The sequence below is a fragment of the Saccopteryx bilineata genome, chromosome 2, assembly GCF_036850765.1.
Source record: "Saccopteryx bilineata isolate mSacBil1 chromosome 2, mSacBil1_pri_phased_curated, whole genome shotgun sequence".
Classification (NCBI taxonomy): domain Eukaryota; kingdom Metazoa; phylum Chordata; class Mammalia; order Chiroptera; family Emballonuridae; genus Saccopteryx; species Saccopteryx bilineata.
The window spans coordinates 228889691-228907549 of NC_089491.1; the positions used below are offsets into that span (position 1 = coordinate 228889691).

At 48.3% G+C, this 17859-nt stretch overlaps 1 protein-coding gene and 1 long non-coding RNA gene across 3 annotated transcripts; one reads left to right on the forward strand and one right to left on the reverse strand.

Moving 5' to 3' along the window:
* The first annotated feature begins 47 nt into the window (after positions 1–47).
* On the forward strand, positions 48–12264 carry LOC136325298 (uncharacterized). Of its 2 annotated transcripts, none has more exons than XR_010729237.1 (3): positions 48–987; positions 11783–12056; positions 12182–12264. It is a non-coding gene; the product is annotated as an uncharacterized lncRNA (long non-coding RNA). The 2 variants fall into 2 exon arrangements; XR_010729236.1 differs by lacking the exon at positions 48–987 and adding an exon at positions 11090–11296.
* KCNE2 (potassium voltage-gated channel subfamily E regulatory subunit 2) lies at positions 12072–17385 on the reverse strand. The gene is made up of 2 exons (XM_066259447.1): positions 17247–17385; positions 12072–12465 (listed from the first exon to the last, which is right to left on the reverse strand). The coding sequence occupies exon 2, from the start codon at positions 12451–12453 to the stop codon at positions 12082–12084; it is 372 nt and encodes a 123-aa protein (XP_066115544.1). The 5' UTR covers positions 12454–12465; positions 17247–17385; the 3' UTR covers positions 12072–12081.
* Between the last annotated feature and the right edge of the window lie 474 nt (positions 17386–17859).

Here is a 17859-nt window from a genome sequence, read left to right on the forward strand (position 1 = left end):
GGGGGGCGAGGGAGGTCCGGCTTCTGCCCTAGTTCTGAGCTTACCTGAGCGGAAGAAGGACAGAGGAGCGAGCGTCTCCGGGTCCCTCCGCCCTCAGCTGCCCTGCATTCCCAGGATGCTGTTCGCTACAATGTGCCGCGGAGGATCCCGGGATCCCCAGACGTTTCCAAATTTAGTTTTCATCTTCTTTGACAAAATGCGCGCAGTCCTTTAGGACCGCGTGGGTGCCCCGGCGCTGGGTTCCCAGGTTCACGCGTGCAGAGCTGGAGCACACTCAGCCCCGGACCACGGGAGCCCCAAGGTGACGGAGGGCCGGTCTGAGCGCTGCTCACCCCTCGGCGGGTTGAGACTGACGCCCGGGGAGAAGACTGTTCGGTGCAATGAGTCATGGAGACGCAGTGGCTCAACCTGACCCCTGTGACTGCGTGGTGCAGAAGTGTAGGTGTTAGGGAAGGACAGCCCTCCGGGCAGGGAAATGGTTCTGTCCAGCCAAGTTTTCCTGGAGAAAGGAACAAATCGCTACGTTCTAAGCACTTTGAGGCTCAGGTCTAATGGAAGTCTCACCAAGCCTGCAAAGGACAGAATGTAATTATGACCATTTCACAGATGAGGCAAATGTAGATAAACACAAGGACGTTAAGGGAACCTGTCCAAGACTAAACGCCAGCGTGTCCAGAGCTTACACTGGACCCGGAGGTCTGGACCTAGCAGTCACGCTTTGTTCCCAAATCGCTCCTGAGCTCTCAGCACTGAGTCGGATGCAGGTCTTCCGGAGCCAGCGGACCAAGCAGAGGGCGCTCTGAAAGTAAACGCGGGTGGGAACGAAAAACACGTTTGAACTGACATTTTTCGTTTGGGGTCGAAAGTGGCAAGCTTGGATTTGGTTAGGACTGAAACGAGTGGCGAACCGGGGTGGACGGTTTCCGCAGCTGCATATCCAGAATTCTTGTAAAGATCCCTCATTTCTCCCATTCCACCAAAGTAAAGGTGGGTGATAGCCATCCATGTTGGTATTATATACTTTCAGTGATGACAAAATGTACTTAATTAAGAAAAACTTAGATCTCCCCTACCCCCCTGACCCGCCCCCCCCCCCCCAGTTTGTTTCATGCATCAAAGACAAACAAAACTGGTGATCTAGTTAAGGTGTTAAGGATCAACTTGATGTAGTCAGTATTGCCATAGGCAGAAAGGTCCAGTATGAACTAAATTCAACTTCAATTGAGGCAGAAGTAACGTGCATGGCATTTTAAAGGTAGAATGAGGGAATGGGGACACTTGAGCAGAATTAAGACAGCAGCAATTTACAAAAAGCATGGCATTGGTCAGTCTAATCTGGATTTATTAACAGACAATTATCTGGAGGAGAACCAGCTTCTATCTTTATGACCTAAGGCAGTGTTGCAAGCAGAGCAAGGTAACCCACCAAACCCACCAAGCAGGTAGAGTTCACCTCCTTGAATGTTGCCATTTCAAAAACCGGACAGTTCTGGGTGGTAAAAAATTTACATCCCAAAAGTAGAGACAAAGGAATATAATCGCAAGGTTTCTAAAGTAACTGTGTTAAAAGGGGATCTGGGGGCTGATTTTCCTATCAGGTTTGTACTGGAACAACCTGGCAGGTGGAACTTTCTCAGGGAGGCACTACTTGAAAGCCTGCTGGAGCCTGGTCTGTGGTGGCGTAGTGGTCACCGTGGAATGCTGAGGTCCCTGGTTTGAAACCCCAGGGGCACATATGAGAATTGATGCTTCCTTCTCCTCCCCACTTCTCTCTCTCTCTCTCTCTCTCTCTCTCTCTCTCTCTCTCTCTCCTCTCTTCACTAAGATAAATAAAAAAATTTTAAAAAGAGGGCTGGGGTTGTAAGGCCAGGAGCCGCCATCGTGGCCATTCACATGCAGGTTCCCATTGGATTTGGGCAGACGATAAAGAAATGGCGGAGTCAGAGGATGGGGGGCCATCCTATTTATTGGTGTCTCACCAAGACAGGCAAACCACAAAAGAAGACAAGGGAAAAGCAGAAAACCAGCTCTTCCCATGAAGGGCAAGGGATCAGGGAAGCCCCTGCAATTGCGATAGCAGGAACTGTGTGTCCAAGCTCCTGGTCTGTCCCACTTTATAGTGTAGAAAACCAAAATCCCTTAATCCAATATACAAACAAGGAAGTCTCTGATACAAAGTCACTTATCCAAGGCATAATTGGATTCCTCATGAGAGTGCACCACCCAGATCATACAATCAGTCAAGGGTGTGGGGAAAAGCTTAGTCCCAAAACCAAACCTTAGGCTACAACGACCTGGCCTGCTTATAGCCTGTCCCCCACACCCAATATAAGTCACAAGCGAGCAAACATATATATCATATTTACAAACTTATTTGACCAACAGGGGTCATCTTAAGGATGCAGCCTTGAGGTGCTAGACACTATGCTAGTGTTTGGTCAAGTCTCTTAGTGTGACAAGAGGGCTCAGAGGAGCCTGACCTTTGCCACCTGGAGGAAATCTTGCATTCCCTTCTGGATTCAGCCCCAAGGCCCAGATTTTTTGTAGCCTGAGTCACTGCCTTGGGCACGTTAGGGTGGATGTTCTGTGTGCAACAGCATTTCTGGGTTTCTGGTCTGAGGAAGGAAGCCACTGTTGCCACGTCTGCTCTTAAAATAGGAATATCTTCTCCTAGCACTGTATTTAATGCTTCTGGTAGTGATGCCGGAGGGCCCCTGTGGCGGCCAAGTGCGGCCGCAACTCAGCGACAGTGTCCAAGTTCTTGTCACCACACAGGAAGATATTCAAGAGTGAGACAGATTTAGCAAAGCATAGCTGGTTTATTAAAGTGAGTACACACTCAAGGGGGAGGAGAGTGGGGGCAGACTCAGAGAGTGAGTTGCACCGGTTGGGTCTGGGTGGAGATTTGTATTAGCAGGGTGGTTGTCGGTGCCGTTCGTCTCAGTCCCTCCTCTCCAGATGGTGGTGGGGTGATCTGGAGGGAGGAGAGCAGCTTCGAAACTGCGACATAGGTCACCATGGTTGCCAACTGTTGGGCAGATAAAATATATTATGCTCACTTTGTTAAAAATAGCGCTGCCCACGTGAGGCCATCGCCCAGGTGATATTAATGTGTGTTGAGAATCCTTGTAGCTGGGGCTTGGTTTTGGGATTAAGCCTTTCCCACCCTTTTTGATGTGGGGTGGTACAATCCAATCATGCCTCAGAGAAGTGACTTTGTATTAGAGACTTCCCTGTTTTGTATATTGGATTAGAGGTTGTGAAGCTACAATATAAAATGGGGGCAGAACGAGAGTTGGCGCTCTTGGTTCTTGAGGTTATCATTAGAGGAGAGAGCAGAGCAGAGAGCAGAGAAAGGCCACGTGGAGTAGGCCAGGGGAAGCAGCCAAGATGGTGGAGTGCTGAGTGAGATGCCAGTTTGTGTAGAGTTTGTATTTGGGATAAGGAAGGAGATGGGGAACATAGGTGAATAAGTCTGGTGAGCTAGAAACCTTTGATTCTAGGAAACTTGGATAAGTCAGTGGCTTTGTGAGCACTGAATGTGATTGGGTTTTGGAGCCCAGTGTGTATTTTTACTTGCCCGCCGGGTGCAAGCTAGAATTAAAGACTATGGCCCATCAGTTTTTGGCTCCACTGCTTCTTTACCGACTGTCCGAATTCAATGCGAACCTGCATGGGCTGGGCTGCTCTGATGGTGGCCCTGGCCTTGGCTTCTGGCTTTACACCAACTCTGGCTGAAGCCGGTTTTTGTCTCAACTGAAATTGGAAGGGGAGCAGCAGGGGACAGGTGTCTAGCCACAAGTCACATCTGCAGTGTTTGAATGTGGAAGGAGAGGGGAGGGGTAGAGCCCAGGGCCTCTGTTCCCTATGCTAACTGCCCTGCCTGCCTCAAAAATGCCCCCTGAGAGACTTTGATCCCATCATCCTATGGGGAGATGAAGGACCGAAGGTCAGTCTTCTGTTATTGCTTCAGGCTGAGATTGCGTGTAGACCCTGCCTAGCCTGGGATAAAACATCTCTCTCTGCCTGAGCTAAGGGCCAGAGCCCTATGTCCCCAGGATGTTGACGCATGACACTCTTGAAGCATCTTTTTTACGTGAAACTGTTGTAACCTGGAAGATACAAACTTAATAAAGAGATTAAAAAGGCATGGGCCAAAGACAAGCAGTAGCAAAATAGCAGGGAGATCCACTGCACAAGAGCAATTGTATAAAGCTTATTTTACTTTGCTCTCAGCCTTCTCTCTGTTCCACCTATCAAATCCTCTTAACTTTCTCCTCCTGCAAATTCTGCTGTCCTTCTGTCTCTTTCCAATCAGCCCTAGATATTCAGAAACAGTTTAAAAAAGGCAGAGGAGATCTCCTGAGCATGGCTTTTAAGGTCTATAATGACCGAGAGGAACAGAAGGCAGGCAGAGCCCAAAAAGAGCAGGCAAAATACCAGCTCTTGGCATATGCCCTTAAAGGCTCCAGTGCCCCTAAGGGGCTTAACCGCAAGGATTCTGTCGGCTTGCGGTCCTCAACATTATAGGGCCAAGTAATGGCAAAAATCAGGTCACAGAGGGGACGACTGAGCTAACAGCGTTCCAGATGGAGGCAGCAGAGGCTTTTCCTGGGTAAAGGTACAAAGCATTCTGCCTGAGCACAGAGTTACTTTAAATGTCTTTTTAAAATTTGTCTTATCTGTTGAGTTTTGGTTTTTTTCTGGGTTGTCTTTTAAAGAGTAACTTTAAGACCCTAGGGGCCCACATGTGTAGTTGTCCTCCTTTTGTTTTCTGCAAAGACTTAGGATTTTTTTTTTCAAGATCAGCAGTTTTCAACCAGTGTGCCATACCAAGCCCTGCCTGCTGCTCCCATGGCAGTGAGATTGCACTGCGTACCACCCTGGATCCATCCACTGAGAGCAGCGATTTCCCACCGTGTGCTGTGGGTTTTTAAAACATGCAATATGTGAGGTATAGTGCATGTTTTAAAAACTCTTGCGGCACACAGGTTGAAAATCGCTGCTCTCAATGGATGGATCCAGGGTGGTATGCCATGTAATTTGACTGCATGTCAGTGGCTAGCAGGGCTTGGTATGGTCGTTTCTATTATATTTTGGTGTTAACTAGTCCTCTGGGAAGCTCTCTTTTTATGTCTTGAGAAGAACCCAGTCCCCTGGGGGATATGCTTGATTGATTGGGTGGAAGGACTTGGTTGCCACATTTTGGAGGGCCCGTCATGCCTGTCCCAGGTTGGAAATATATTTGAGTTGCTCCTGGAATTCTGGGTAAAAGTATGTGTAAGAGGTTTAGCAGGGCCTTTCGTATAACATCGTGAAAGGACCTGGCTCTGAGTTTGATGTGGGATCCCCTGTACCTTAGGAGGACTATGGGGAGGGGATGGAGCCATGTCTTCTGGGTCTCTTGGCATAATTTTGCTAAGATTTTCTTTAAGTGATGATTAGCCTTCTTTTATTTTTTCTGAAGATTGAGGTCTCCATGAGCTATGTAATCCTAGGGAGAAAGTAAACAATCTTGGAGGCAGCAGCTAAGGAATGAAGTAAAATTTTTTTTTGCGGGGGAGAGCTGTCTGTCTACACCCAGTGAAGGTGAAAACTGTAGCTGTTAAGGGCCCCATGTGTTCTGTTAAGACCAAGTAGGTGGCTTTTGTGTCAGTTTTTAAAAAAATCAACATTACCTGCTACATCATGAGTCACCCAGCCTTTTTGGTAGTCACGAGATGTTTTTCCTGTGGAGCCACCAGGAACCCTGGGCCCCTTCTGTCTTTCTCGCTTAGGGCCGTCACGGGTTCAGGAATCCCCTTCTCTCTTAGAGCCGAGGACAGTCCCTCTCCTAATGATCTGGCCAGTTGCAAAGAGGGCGAGACCCAGGTGGCTCTTTCCTGGGGAGAGGACACCAAGGTCTCAGGTTTTGGAGACCCTATTCTAGTGTACTGGCTCACCACACGCAAAGCAAGTCCCCTGAGGGGTTCCGGGGAGCACTTCACTTGGGTTCCCGGCATTTCCCTTGGGTGACCTGGAGGCTGCAGGGTGCCAGCGATGGCGACAGCTACTCTTTGAGCCAGCAGTTGGCCTGTCTGGGCTCATGCTGGGTCCTTTCATCCCTTTCATTTTGGTCTAGAGCAGTGGTAATCAACCTGGTCCCTACCGCCCACTAGTGGGCATTTCAGCTTTCATGATAGGCAGTAGCAGAGCAACCAAAGTATAAATAAAAAGATAAATTGAACTATAGTAAGTTGTTTTATAAAGATTTATTCTGCCAAACAGCGAAAATCCGACATAAAGTACTTGGTAAGTAATTATTATTATATGCTTTAACTGGCTGTAACTCTGCTTTATAAATTTTATAAAGTAAAGTTACTTCCCTAATTTATGAATCACCATTACCGTGGAACCGGTGGGTGGTTAGAAAATTTTACTACTAACAGAGATACAAAAGTTGTGGGCAGTAGGTATAAAAAGGTTGACCACCCCTGGTCTAGATAATTGAAGACTCTGAAGGCCAAATCCAGTAACCAAGTCCTTGGGGTCCAAGGGCCAAATTTAAGTTTTTGTCACTTTTGCCTGATAATCTGGGCTGGATTGGCTAATAAAATGTTGACCGAATAATGCTTGTCCTTCAAGGGCATAGGGGTCTATATTGGTGTACTTGCTAATGGCCTCAATCAGTCTGCCCTAAAATAGAGTAGGATATTTTTATTTTTTTTTTGTGTGTGTGTATTACCTCTTTTACGTTTTTATAGGTGACAAGCTGGATGACACACTTTTCATGTTGCTTATGAGGCAATCTGTCATACAGTATGTGGTCTTTCCTCGCGAGGGCTGCCTGTCCCACCTGGGAGTTCCAGGCTGGACCTTGGGGGGCTGCAGTCGCCCTCACTGGGTGTCAGTCCAGTTGGGCTGCCACCATTCCCTCAGCCTGTGCCTGAGCCGCTAACCAGATCCTGCGTTTTTTCTTAGGAGTACAGCAGGTGGATAGGCCAATATGAATGGCTCTCTAAGCCAGGTCAAAGATGTTGTCAGAGCTTAAAACTCATCTGCAAACCAACCTGGGTCCTCTGAGGATCGGCCCATCTTGGTTTTACCTTGGGCGAGGCCAGTCAGAGCTAATGGGATGCGACCCATTGTGGTTCTCGTTTTTCCATTTGTGACCTTGCTGAGAGATCACAGTTTGGTGGGGTCTGGATGGTACGACGTGCCCTCCTGGTGTGTCCTGCGGGGCTGGGTTTCACAACTTCCACGAGAGGTGGAGGGTGTAGAGGTGTATAAGAGGAGGCAAAGCCAGAAGTGTCATAGAAGGTGTTGAGGAGGAAGTATTCAGGGAGCCCTGAGAGGGGCCTGTTCTCTGTCCCTCTCTCCTTTTATTGGGTGTGATGGGGGTGGTCCCAAGAGGGAAAGGGTTGTCTAGGACAGTGTTTTCTTTCTTTTTTCTTTTTTCCCCTCTTTTCCAAGTGAGAGGAGGAGAGATAGAGAGACAGACTCCCAAATGCACCCCAACAGAGATCCATCCGCCTATGCTCACAACTGAGGTATTTTTAGTACCTGAGGCGGAGGCTCCACAGAGCCATCCTCAGTGCCCGGGGCCAATGCTTTTGAACCAATTGAGCCATGGCTGTGGGAAGAGAGAGAGAGAGAGAGAGAGAGAGAGAGAGAGGAGAGGGAGGGGTGGAGAAGCAGATGGTCACTTATCCTATGTGCCATGACTAGGAATCAAACCTGGGACATCCACACACTGGGCTGATGCTCTACCACTGAGCCAACTGGCCAAGGCTAGAACAGTGTTCTTCAACTGCTGGTCTGTGGACTGGCACTGGTTCACCAGAAGTGTCATTCCAGTCTGCAAAATAGTCAACCATCCAGGTGCTTTTTGAAGATTACAGACCCAATGATTACAGAGTAGTCTTCATAGAACTTCTAGGTGGTTAACTCTATCACAGACTGGCACAAAATTTCTGGTGGAACAGCACCAGTCCATGGACAAACACTGATCTAAGATGTCTAGGTTTTACTGAAGGGAACTGGTGGGGGTAGAATGAGCATAATAAATTTTGCAGGAAGTCCTTTTTTTTCTGGATCCTGATATAATTCCATAAAGATTGGACATAGAGAATTTCTGTCCTTTTCTTTGGGGGGGTGTGTCAATTACAGAAACAGTCTAATTGCAGAATAGTATTGTAATTTAGGGTCTCACCCTCAGGCCAGGTTCCCCATTCCCCAATTTGTATAGTGGCCAAACATTATCATACAGGAGAATGAGGGGGCTTTTGTTTGTTTTACACAATCTAACTTGAAGTCCTTTCAGTTGGTTAAGTTGTAGCCTAATGGTGATTCCTCAAGATTGGACACAGAGTTTCCTGTAATGCTGGGGAATGAAGAGGCTGTGTACCAGTGAGACCCTGTCCTGAGGGCAGACTTACCAACAGTCACAGCGGTGACCAGCTGCTTTGATGATGGACTTACTCCACTCAGGCAGGGGACTTTGAGGGTGCACTAAGGGTCCAAACCTATGGGGCAGGGCATCCCCATACCACTAAGTCTGGCCAGCTTGTCCTGGGCATTCCTGGGAGTGACCAATGTGATCCTAAATCCTACCTTGGGCCCAAGGCTTCCCACCTGGTGAGGATTTGTTGACCTGTCTGGCATAGGGAGAGGAGTGAGGAAGGAGGGCTCTGGAGGGGTTTGGTCCATGTTAACCTGAACTTTGCCCTGTCCTCCTTTGGGGCCGATACAGTTATGGCCAATTATTAAATCTGGGATGCCAAGGTGGGTGCCCATGCAGAGGCTTCGCTCCAGTTACAAGCCCAATCATGGAGGTTGTCACCATGGTCAGTAAGGAAAGAAAAGATAGTCCGGGAACTCAGGCAGTTAAGGATCAGTCTGGAGAGACTCCCCAGTGACCACAGAATAAAATAATTTACTGTAAGAGTGACAGCTTACATTCAGACCAGGTTCTACTCAATCTTATTTGCTCCCCAAAGGGAAGGTGAGGGATATTCATGTAGTGGCAGGAAACAAGGTAAGAACAAGGACACATGTCTCAGAGTAGTGAGGGAGCCATGTAAATTATAATGGAGGGGTCCTGGAATGTGTCCTTAAGATAACAAATGGACATTGAATGGACCTGTTCAGCCTTCAGGCTACATGGTGGTCCAACACAGCGATTTTCAACCCATGTGCTGCGGCATACCCATGAGCCACAAGATTGTTCAAACATGCAATACCTGGCCTTAAATAGTCAATGTGCATGTTTGAACAACTCTTGCGGCACATGGGTGTGCCATGGCACACCAGTTGAAAATCGCTTGACTAGATCAAGGGTGTCCAGTCCCCAAAAGAACAGACAATTCCAAAAAGATTTGTGTTTGTAAAAGGCAGAGGTAAAACAATGCATGTCCACATGGACTGACTCACCAGTGGTTTCAAGTGGGCAGACAACTCACTCCTCTGCAGTTCAGGTGCACGTCTCCTCAGGGCAAAGGTGAGGGAAGGGGGCTTGAGAGAAGCCCAGGGGGAGACATACAGTCAGAGAAGAGCGAGAACAAGACACGGGTTTCTGGAGACAGGGTCAGGGGCTAGCCTGGGACAGCTGCCGCTGCCTACTGCTCCCTGGTTGCATGTCTCCCAGGCACCGCTGTGAGAGGAAGGCGTGGTTGGCTCACCAGAGCTGATGCCAGAGGGCCCCCAGGGAGGCCTCAACCCAGCGACAGTGTCCAGGTGCTCATCACCACGCAGGAAAAAATTCAAGGGCGAAACAGAGATTTCGTAAAGCATAGCGGGTTTAGTCAAGTGATAGTATGGAGAGTGCGGCAGACTCAGAGGGTGACGTGTCTGGGAGGAGGTTTTTATTCATGGTAGGCAAGGGGAGGGAGGAGGGTGGTTCGTTTTCTTTTTTTAAAAAATTTTTGGTATTTTTCTGAAGCTGGAAACAGGGAGAGACAGTCAGACAGACTCCCGCATGCGCCCAACCAGGATCCACCCGGCACGCCCACCAGGGGGCGACGCTCTGCCCACCAGGGGGCAACGCTCTGCCGCGACCAGAGCCACTCTAGCGCCTGGGGCAGAGGCCAAGGAGCCATCCCCAGCGCCCGGGCCATCCTTGCTCCAATGGAGCCTCGCTGCGGGAGGGGAAGAGAGAGACAGAGAGGAAGGAGAGGGGGAGGGGTGGAGAAGCAGATGGGCGCTTCTCCTGTGTGCCCTGGCCGGGAATCGAACCCGGGACTCCCGCACGCCAGGCCGACGCTCTACCACTGAGCCAATTGGCCAGGGCCGGTTCGTTTTCTTTGATGCTGTGCCCGGGTTAGTCGTCAGCACAGTTCATCACAGTCCCTCCTCTCTGGATGGTGGTGGGGTGATATGGAGGGGGGAGAGCAACTTTAAAACTGCTACATAGGTCACCATAGCTGCCAGCTCTGACTGAGGCTGGTTTTCATTGGTCTCAACTGTTTCTTACCCCAGAAAGTTGGGAGGGGAGCAGCGGGGGACAGGTGTCTAGTCAGAAGTCACAGCCGCAGTGTTTGAATGTGGAAGGAGAGGGGAGGGGTAGAGCCCGGGGCCTCTGTTCCCTATGCTCACTGTCCTGCCTCAGTAGCATGATTGCATGCTTGTTATTAGGACGTAGATACCTGGTACACATCTCACTTCAATGAGATAAACCCTGTAGTCGATGCAATCCATCCTACAAGCAAGCATGCCTTGAAGAAGGGCTCCTTTTTGAATTTTGTCTTAGGGCCCTGAGCCTTGAGGTGCTTGCTGCACCCATTGCTCCCCTGTGCTGAGTAGATGGGGAGATGGGGAGGGGGGAAGGGTAAGAGAGGCCTCATGCGCCTGTCTGGCCACTGAGTGCCTGCTCTGAGCCCCTGAGAGAGTAGCCTGTGACCTGAGTTAGGCCTGCCCTCCTGTCCCTGCTCCTGCTCTGCCCACTTTGTGTCCATCTCTGTTGTAACCTTGTCACATCATGTTGTCGTGATGTTTAAGTTTCTGACTTACTCCTTGCTGAGTGGGTTCCTCCAGCTCAGGGAGTCCCAGTCACCTCTACACTGCTGAGGTCTAGGCCAGTGACCCAAGTAGACAGAGGTTAAATGTTGCTTATTACTGAATGAAGCCACCTAATCTGTGGACTGCAAATGCGTCATCTATCAATGAAACTGTCTGACAAGAATACAAGGATCTCCGAGTGCCTTCTGTGAGCTCGTGAACACCATGGTACCAAATATTAAGCAGCTGCTGCCTAACTTTTCCACAGACATCGGCCATTCAGACACTCCTGTACTTTTTGTCTTTTCAAGCATGAGTAAAGGTAAGTAATTGTAAAGAGAAGAAAATAAAAGTGAATGAAAAGAAAAGGTTGTTTATAAAGCAGTGTCATACCTTTTATAACTTTCTCTCGTAGTAACAAGGATTTTTAAAAGTTAGTGTTCTGTAAAACTTTAAATGTTCCTTAAAAATATGTTTGTACTGGGTGGTTCTTCAAGATTCTACTTGTCTGGTGTGGACTTGTCGCCCTGTGAAATGTTTGTTCTGTCTTCAGACTTCCAAATAAGTTAAATGCCAGGAAAACAGTACACATAATTCCTATGAATCTGTTTGTTTTCACTTAAGACTCTACATTTATGACTTAACAGGTGCTCCTATGTCAGTCCAGTGAGCAAGCGCTAGATTTTGAACCTCTGGCTTATATACCCTATCTACAAATTGAATTAGCCACATACAAAATAACGTTTCATGAGAAAGAATATTCAGTGCCTATAAACCTCCCTTTCCTTTTCTCACTGCCCCTGCCCAGACACTTCACGTCCAGCCTGGCTCTAGGTCCACCGTTGACACTGATTAAAGTGACATCTCCACTGCACAGAAAGTAAAAGAAGTCTTCAGCAGAGAATTCTGTTCCAATGCGCAAGCATCAGGTGCTAAGATGCAAACACCACCTGTCTTAGTTGACCAACCACATGGTCTCTGTGAAAGTCTCAGCAAAGAGCAAGGGACGTAGTGTCTTCTGAGCAGCGACAGTTTGGATCTGCTCCACGGTGCAGGCGTGCCTTCCTATCCGGACACCAGAGGTCAGCTTCCTGCCCTTCCCGCTTGTCAGGGAGACATCTTGAACCCCGCCGCGCCGAGGTTCTCGTGGATGGTGGCCTTGGGGTCCTCTAGGTTTAGAATCTGACTCTTGTACTTCTCCCTCCAGTCGTCCACAATGTACTGGTGATAGGGGTCCTGGGAGTGCTCTTGCCTCTTGGACTTCACCGTGCTCACCAGGATGGCCACGACGATGAAGGAGAACATGCCAATCATCACCATAAGGTACAGGATAACGTAGTAGAAATTCTCGGCGTCGACCTTGGCTTGCAGGGCGTCTTGCTCTGCCGTTGTGTTCCTGCGCCAGTTGTCCATGTATGTGATGAAAATCTTTCTGAAGGCATCTTCCAGGGTCTGTGTCAAATTGGATAAAGGAGGCATATCTCCCTCCTGCTGCAGAGTAAAGAGTAAAAGTACATGAACATGTTTTTTTTAGAAGTGGCCCTTTCCACATTTGGCTACACTGAGGGATGGAGGGAGGGGGTGTGTGAAGGGAAAGTCACGTGATTACTTCTTAACCTGGCTGGTGAACAGCTGAGTGCTTATTTTGTTTTTCTTTAAACTTTTCATATGCATTTCTTGCGTGCATGATATCTGACAAAAGTTTAATGGAAGGATAAAACTATATATAATGTAGGGAGGAACTCACTATAGAGATGCACTATGGCTCCCACAGCAGAGCCTTCTGGGAAGTGGTGTGCTCTTTGTGATTTCTCCCTCTGACTCTGTAGCCTCATGCTGGGCTGACTGCTCAGTAAGCTGGAAGCTGGGATGCTGCCCTCAAAGAAAAACATTTGTGTCCCAGGAGGAGGGTTAATGAATGTATAGAGTGTAGCCACTGCCCGATGTTGTCTTTTAACTTAGGATTGTTCTTTCTAGTGGTGTATGTGGCCACCCATCATTTGGTTGTGCTATTAACACCCTATGAAAAGGGGACCCTGTTCTGGGATGGGTGTGGATTTCATCCTGCCTGCGACCACGGGAGCAGCTGCTGTGCTCATGCACAGAAGTGAATCCAGTTAAAGCGCTTATGAGTTTGGATAAGGCTACGTGCCACTTCTTTGGAATCGAACCTGAATATAGACGTTTGGGGCTTTCCCCAACACATAGTATGACCCCAATTTATGTATATATATAAATTGTATATATACACACACACACACACACACACACACACATGCATGTGAAAATGGTGAAAAGACTGCAAATAAATAGTTCAAAATGTTAGTGGTGGTATACTTAAAATTTTTTAATTTTTGTACTTTTCTCATGTTTCACATTTTCATCAGTATTCTTGCATTACTTTGTTTTAAAAGAGATGAGTAACCTCACAGTAGTTAGTATAATACCTTGTTCATAACAGGCATTCAACAGACGTCTGTTGACTAAAGTGATGGCTCATGTATGTTCTGTACTTTTAGGGAATTAGTGGGGTTGAAGTTTTCAAAGGGAAATTGATGGCCTTCAGAATTTGTGTCATATCCTATGTCTAGGCAGTGCTTTTTCCGAGTATACCAAAGAGATGGCTGTGGGCATCCACATTTGAAAGAAGCATTTTAGGTGAGTGATACAGAGAAGCACCTGAGAGATGGTTCATGTCTCTCCCACCAGCTCTCCTCTGTGCCCTCACTGTCACTGCCCAGCCTCTGTGTGCCTCTCACCAGATGACGCCGTATCACCTGCAATGCAATGCAGTGCCCCTCAGACCGTCTCCTTGGGGTCACTCCTGCCCCCTCTCTGCCCTGCACAGCACTTCATGTGGGTCTTGAAATTTCAAAAGGAAAATGAAACCATCTCATTGCCTTGATTTTTAAAATAACCTCAGATAAAATCCTAATTCCTTTGGGCTTACCTGGCCCGGCTGGCACTGGCCCCTGCCCACCTCACCGGACACTCCACCTTCCTGACCATCTGTCTGGTCACACGGGCATTTCTACCCTCCAAGTCAGTAAACGTTCTCCTCTGCATGAAGTAGGCATGTTCTGGTCCCTCAGCCTATAAAATGTGTGTCCTCCTCTTTCCCCTGCCCCCACCTTTCAGTCCCAGCTCAGTTGTCCCTGCAGAAACCCCTGCCCTGCTCTCCATCGTTCCCCCACCATCACCACTTTTCTCTATCCGTATCTCATCATTTCTGTTCCAAGCACTCTTTGTAACATGTGGTAATTATGAGTATACATCACTGGTGTGTGTGTGTGTGTGTGTGATTATTGGTTTATGGTCTCCTCTTTCCCACTCAGCTGTCATCTCCAAGAGGGCAGAGCTCACATCACTGTTGGTCTAGCGAATGCCCAGCATGGAGCCTGATACACAGTAGCACACAATGGATGTTTGCTGACTGAGTTAACGTGCCAGGCACTCTGGCGTGGGCAATGCGGAGATGATGAGCATGAGGATTCTGTGTGGAAGCTCAGTGTAGCAGCAGAGGTGCGTGCAAACGACAGTACAAGGTGCAGAGAGTAGTTGCAACAGGTAGGAACCAACGTGATCGGGAGCGCCGAGAACAGAGCCAGAGCCGAACATGGCTCGTGGATGTGGCGAGCAGGTGTGAACAGAGCTGGAGGAATGGAGGCAGGAAGGACCCTGTGATTAGCAGGGACCTGCAGATCCTCCAAGTTGATAAAAGCCCAAACAACCGAACAGTGGGTTTAACTATGCCCTCTGAGAGCAGTGTCTCCTCTCTCTAACGTGTATCTGTCCTTCCCTCGGGTGGAGAGGAGTGTTTCAGATCTCCCCCCTGCCCCCAGGGAGGGGCTCAGATAAACTTCCTGGACTTCCCCCTATAGAACACGCCTTCCCAACATTTCCCTCATTGAGAATTAATGTAACTAAGATACTGTGTTTCTCAACCTAATGTTTTAAGTTCTGTTATTCAAAGAGCTCTTAGATCCTTCTCCCTCCCACCACACAAAGTCTAGTGGTTTGAAATGAAACTTAACAAATAGATAAGATTGCCCTAAAGTACACACCAAGCACACTTCCTTAGCAATACAGCAGAGATGTGCTTTTTTCTTAAAATAATAGTTCACTGTGAAAAAGTATAGCTAGGCTGGTTTTCATTCGACTCAAGACTTCACCACTGATCCCTTAACCCTTGAAGAGACAAGACCTACTCATTTGGGGGGAGTTCACGTTAGTTTAATCGCTCAGAAGACAATGGCCCCTGCCCTCTGTGCTAAGTCGGGTTTGACTCATAGAGGAGAGAGGGCAGGAACAGGTCACCTCCCTCGGTTTCTTCTAGCCCTCCCCCACAACTTCATCCAATAACGAAAACCGTCATTTTGGCAGCTTGTATATTCCCCCTGCTGCACCTCTGCAGAGAATTCTGTTTCTTTTTGTGAAGCCAAATTGAAAAATGGGTAGAGCAAAGCCCTAGCACTGTATCTCAGTTGCTTAAGCATTGTCCTGATACACCAAGGTTGTGGGTTGTGGGTTCCATCCCCAGTTGGAGCACATACAAGAATCAACCAATGATGCATAACAGGGGAATAAAAAGTCCACCCACCTCACTCTCTTTCCCCCACTTCCTCTTGCTCTCTCTCTCTCAAATCAATTTAAAAAAAGTTTATATAAAACTTTTTGTTAAGACATTGTCCAGAATGAGCATATTGAAATAAAATAATTTCAGGTTAAAAGGATGGGTAGAACATAGAACTGAAAAGGAACCTGAGGTAAGTTTACTGATAGATACGTGAATTCCAAACTGCCCTCTTGCTGCTCCGCTTATCTGTCAGACCTCACCCTTACTGGACTATCGCCCCTGAGACAGAGGAATTCCAAAAAGTTGACAACCCACCCCAAGGAGGGGCTCCGGACATACCAGGACTTTTGGTTCAACACCCACATGCTCGAAGCCCCCCAAGGAGGAGCATTTCGGACATACCAGGACTTTTGCCTCAGTATCCCCTCAGGCTCTCCCAAGCACTACATAACTCGCATCCTAGTCTGTAACTGGTGCTCTTCTCCCCCAGGAGAAGTGCCCGGCAGGGTTCCTTTCTTCCTTTCAATAAAGCCTGTTACTCTGGTCTTTCGGACTCCCATGGATTCCAACATTTACAAACCCAGGGCTGGGGTGGGCTGGGGGAGCGCAGAGGAGCCCCTGGGAGGGGTGTGGAGAGTGGGGAATCCTGAGCACCTGGACCAGGGGGACGGAGAGGGAGAAGCAAACCTCTGCCGGGCAGGGGATTCAGTGCCTTGTGTGTGCTTTCTGAGGTGCTGCCAAGGTTGGGATCTCTCTATGTCCATTTTTGCATATTGGACAGTGCATCTTTGAAGCAGTCACAGTGTGCACTGGGCCACGAGTGGCCCGGTCTTGCACCTGGTCCTCCCAGAGAAGCGGTGGTTTTGCAGACTCCTGAGTGACTGGAGCTCCTGTGATCACTGGGCCGCCCAGATATGCCTTCCAACTTGGGTTCTGTCGGTGGAGGAGCTCCTTTGAGAGGAGGAAGTAAAGGCACTCGTGCTCTACAGAAGGGACAACAGGATGGCCATGCTCACTGCCAACACTGTTTGGTGAATGTTTTCATCAAAGCAACTCATTAGCTTTTAGGACCTGTGAAGAATCCAGGCTAGGGCTCTGTTGTTAGTCCCAGCGGAAGCCACACCTTCTAACACCTCCCCACTTGCATTGTCTGTGGCTGGTCAGCTCAACATGGCAAAAGAAATGAGACCAAGACCCTGGTTTAAGCTCACATAGATCAACAAGTTGTTCCCTATCTTCAGGATACATAGTGACCCCGTTTCCAGCAGTGCCTGTCCCAAACATGTGTAATTCCATATACAATGAACTGAATTACACGATGAGAGAGGTGATACCCACTCAATCCCCAAAGCCAAAGTTCTCTTTTCTTAAGAGATGGGGGATGGTTAGCATTGCCTGGGCCTACAAAAGGCAACAAAGTCTTTCATTTTTTATATAAAGAATAGAAAAAGGTATGTTATCTATGTTTACCATGAAACGCCCATTAAAAAAGTAAATTCAAAAATGTACATCCAAAGGCAATCACTGGCAAAACGAGAAAACCACTACCAAAAACAGAAGGAGACAGAGAAAGGTCAGGAATTATTTTTTAAAAATCACTCCTTTTATCATTTTCTGGCAAAGAAAAATAGCTTTGTTACATAATTTCTCAAAGAAGTAAATAAAAATAAATAAAGGCTTTGCAATGGAAACTTACCTGGGCAGCACGTGAAATCCTTGCTGCAAAGCTGGGCTTTGAACCCTCTTGCTGGGTTGGCGAGCTCCGAAGTATTGTGCGTAAACCTCAGCCTACTGGGCACCCTCAGCCTACTGGGCACCCTCAGCCTGCAGCCAACCGAGCCCTTGCCAACTGCAGTCTGCAATCCTGGGCTCTTATGAACCCCTAATGTTTAATCTAATCTTATGTGGAAAGTTAAATACTGACTGGCAGTGGGAACTCACCTTGCTGCCCGAGGGGGGTGTGCCTGCTGGCCGTCTGGCAAAGGGCACACGTTCCCTCTTCAGGCCCCGTGACGCAGGCTCCAGCCAGGGCAATGCCCGGGTACCATGAGCTACCATCTCCAGGGAGGGTCAGCGGACAGCAGCATTTCTTGAGGAACCTGTGCAGAGGGCAAGTGTCCCAGAGAGCTGAGATGAACGTGGCCGTCTCCGGGTGGTGGGCGCAGGTCAAGGAGAAGGCTCGTATGATCGAGGCAGTTGCCCCTGCCCTGACCTCCTTCTCCTCATGAGCCAAATGCTGTTGAAATTCTCCTCGCTAGGACAATGTCCAAAGACTTTAGAAAAACATTGTCGTCTTGTTGGCATAGAAA

Coding starts and splice junctions, on each gene's coding strand:
- KCNE2 (XM_066259447.1), bottom strand. CDS start 12,453: ATGCCTCCTTTATCCAATTTGACACAGACCCTGGAAGATGCCTTCAGA.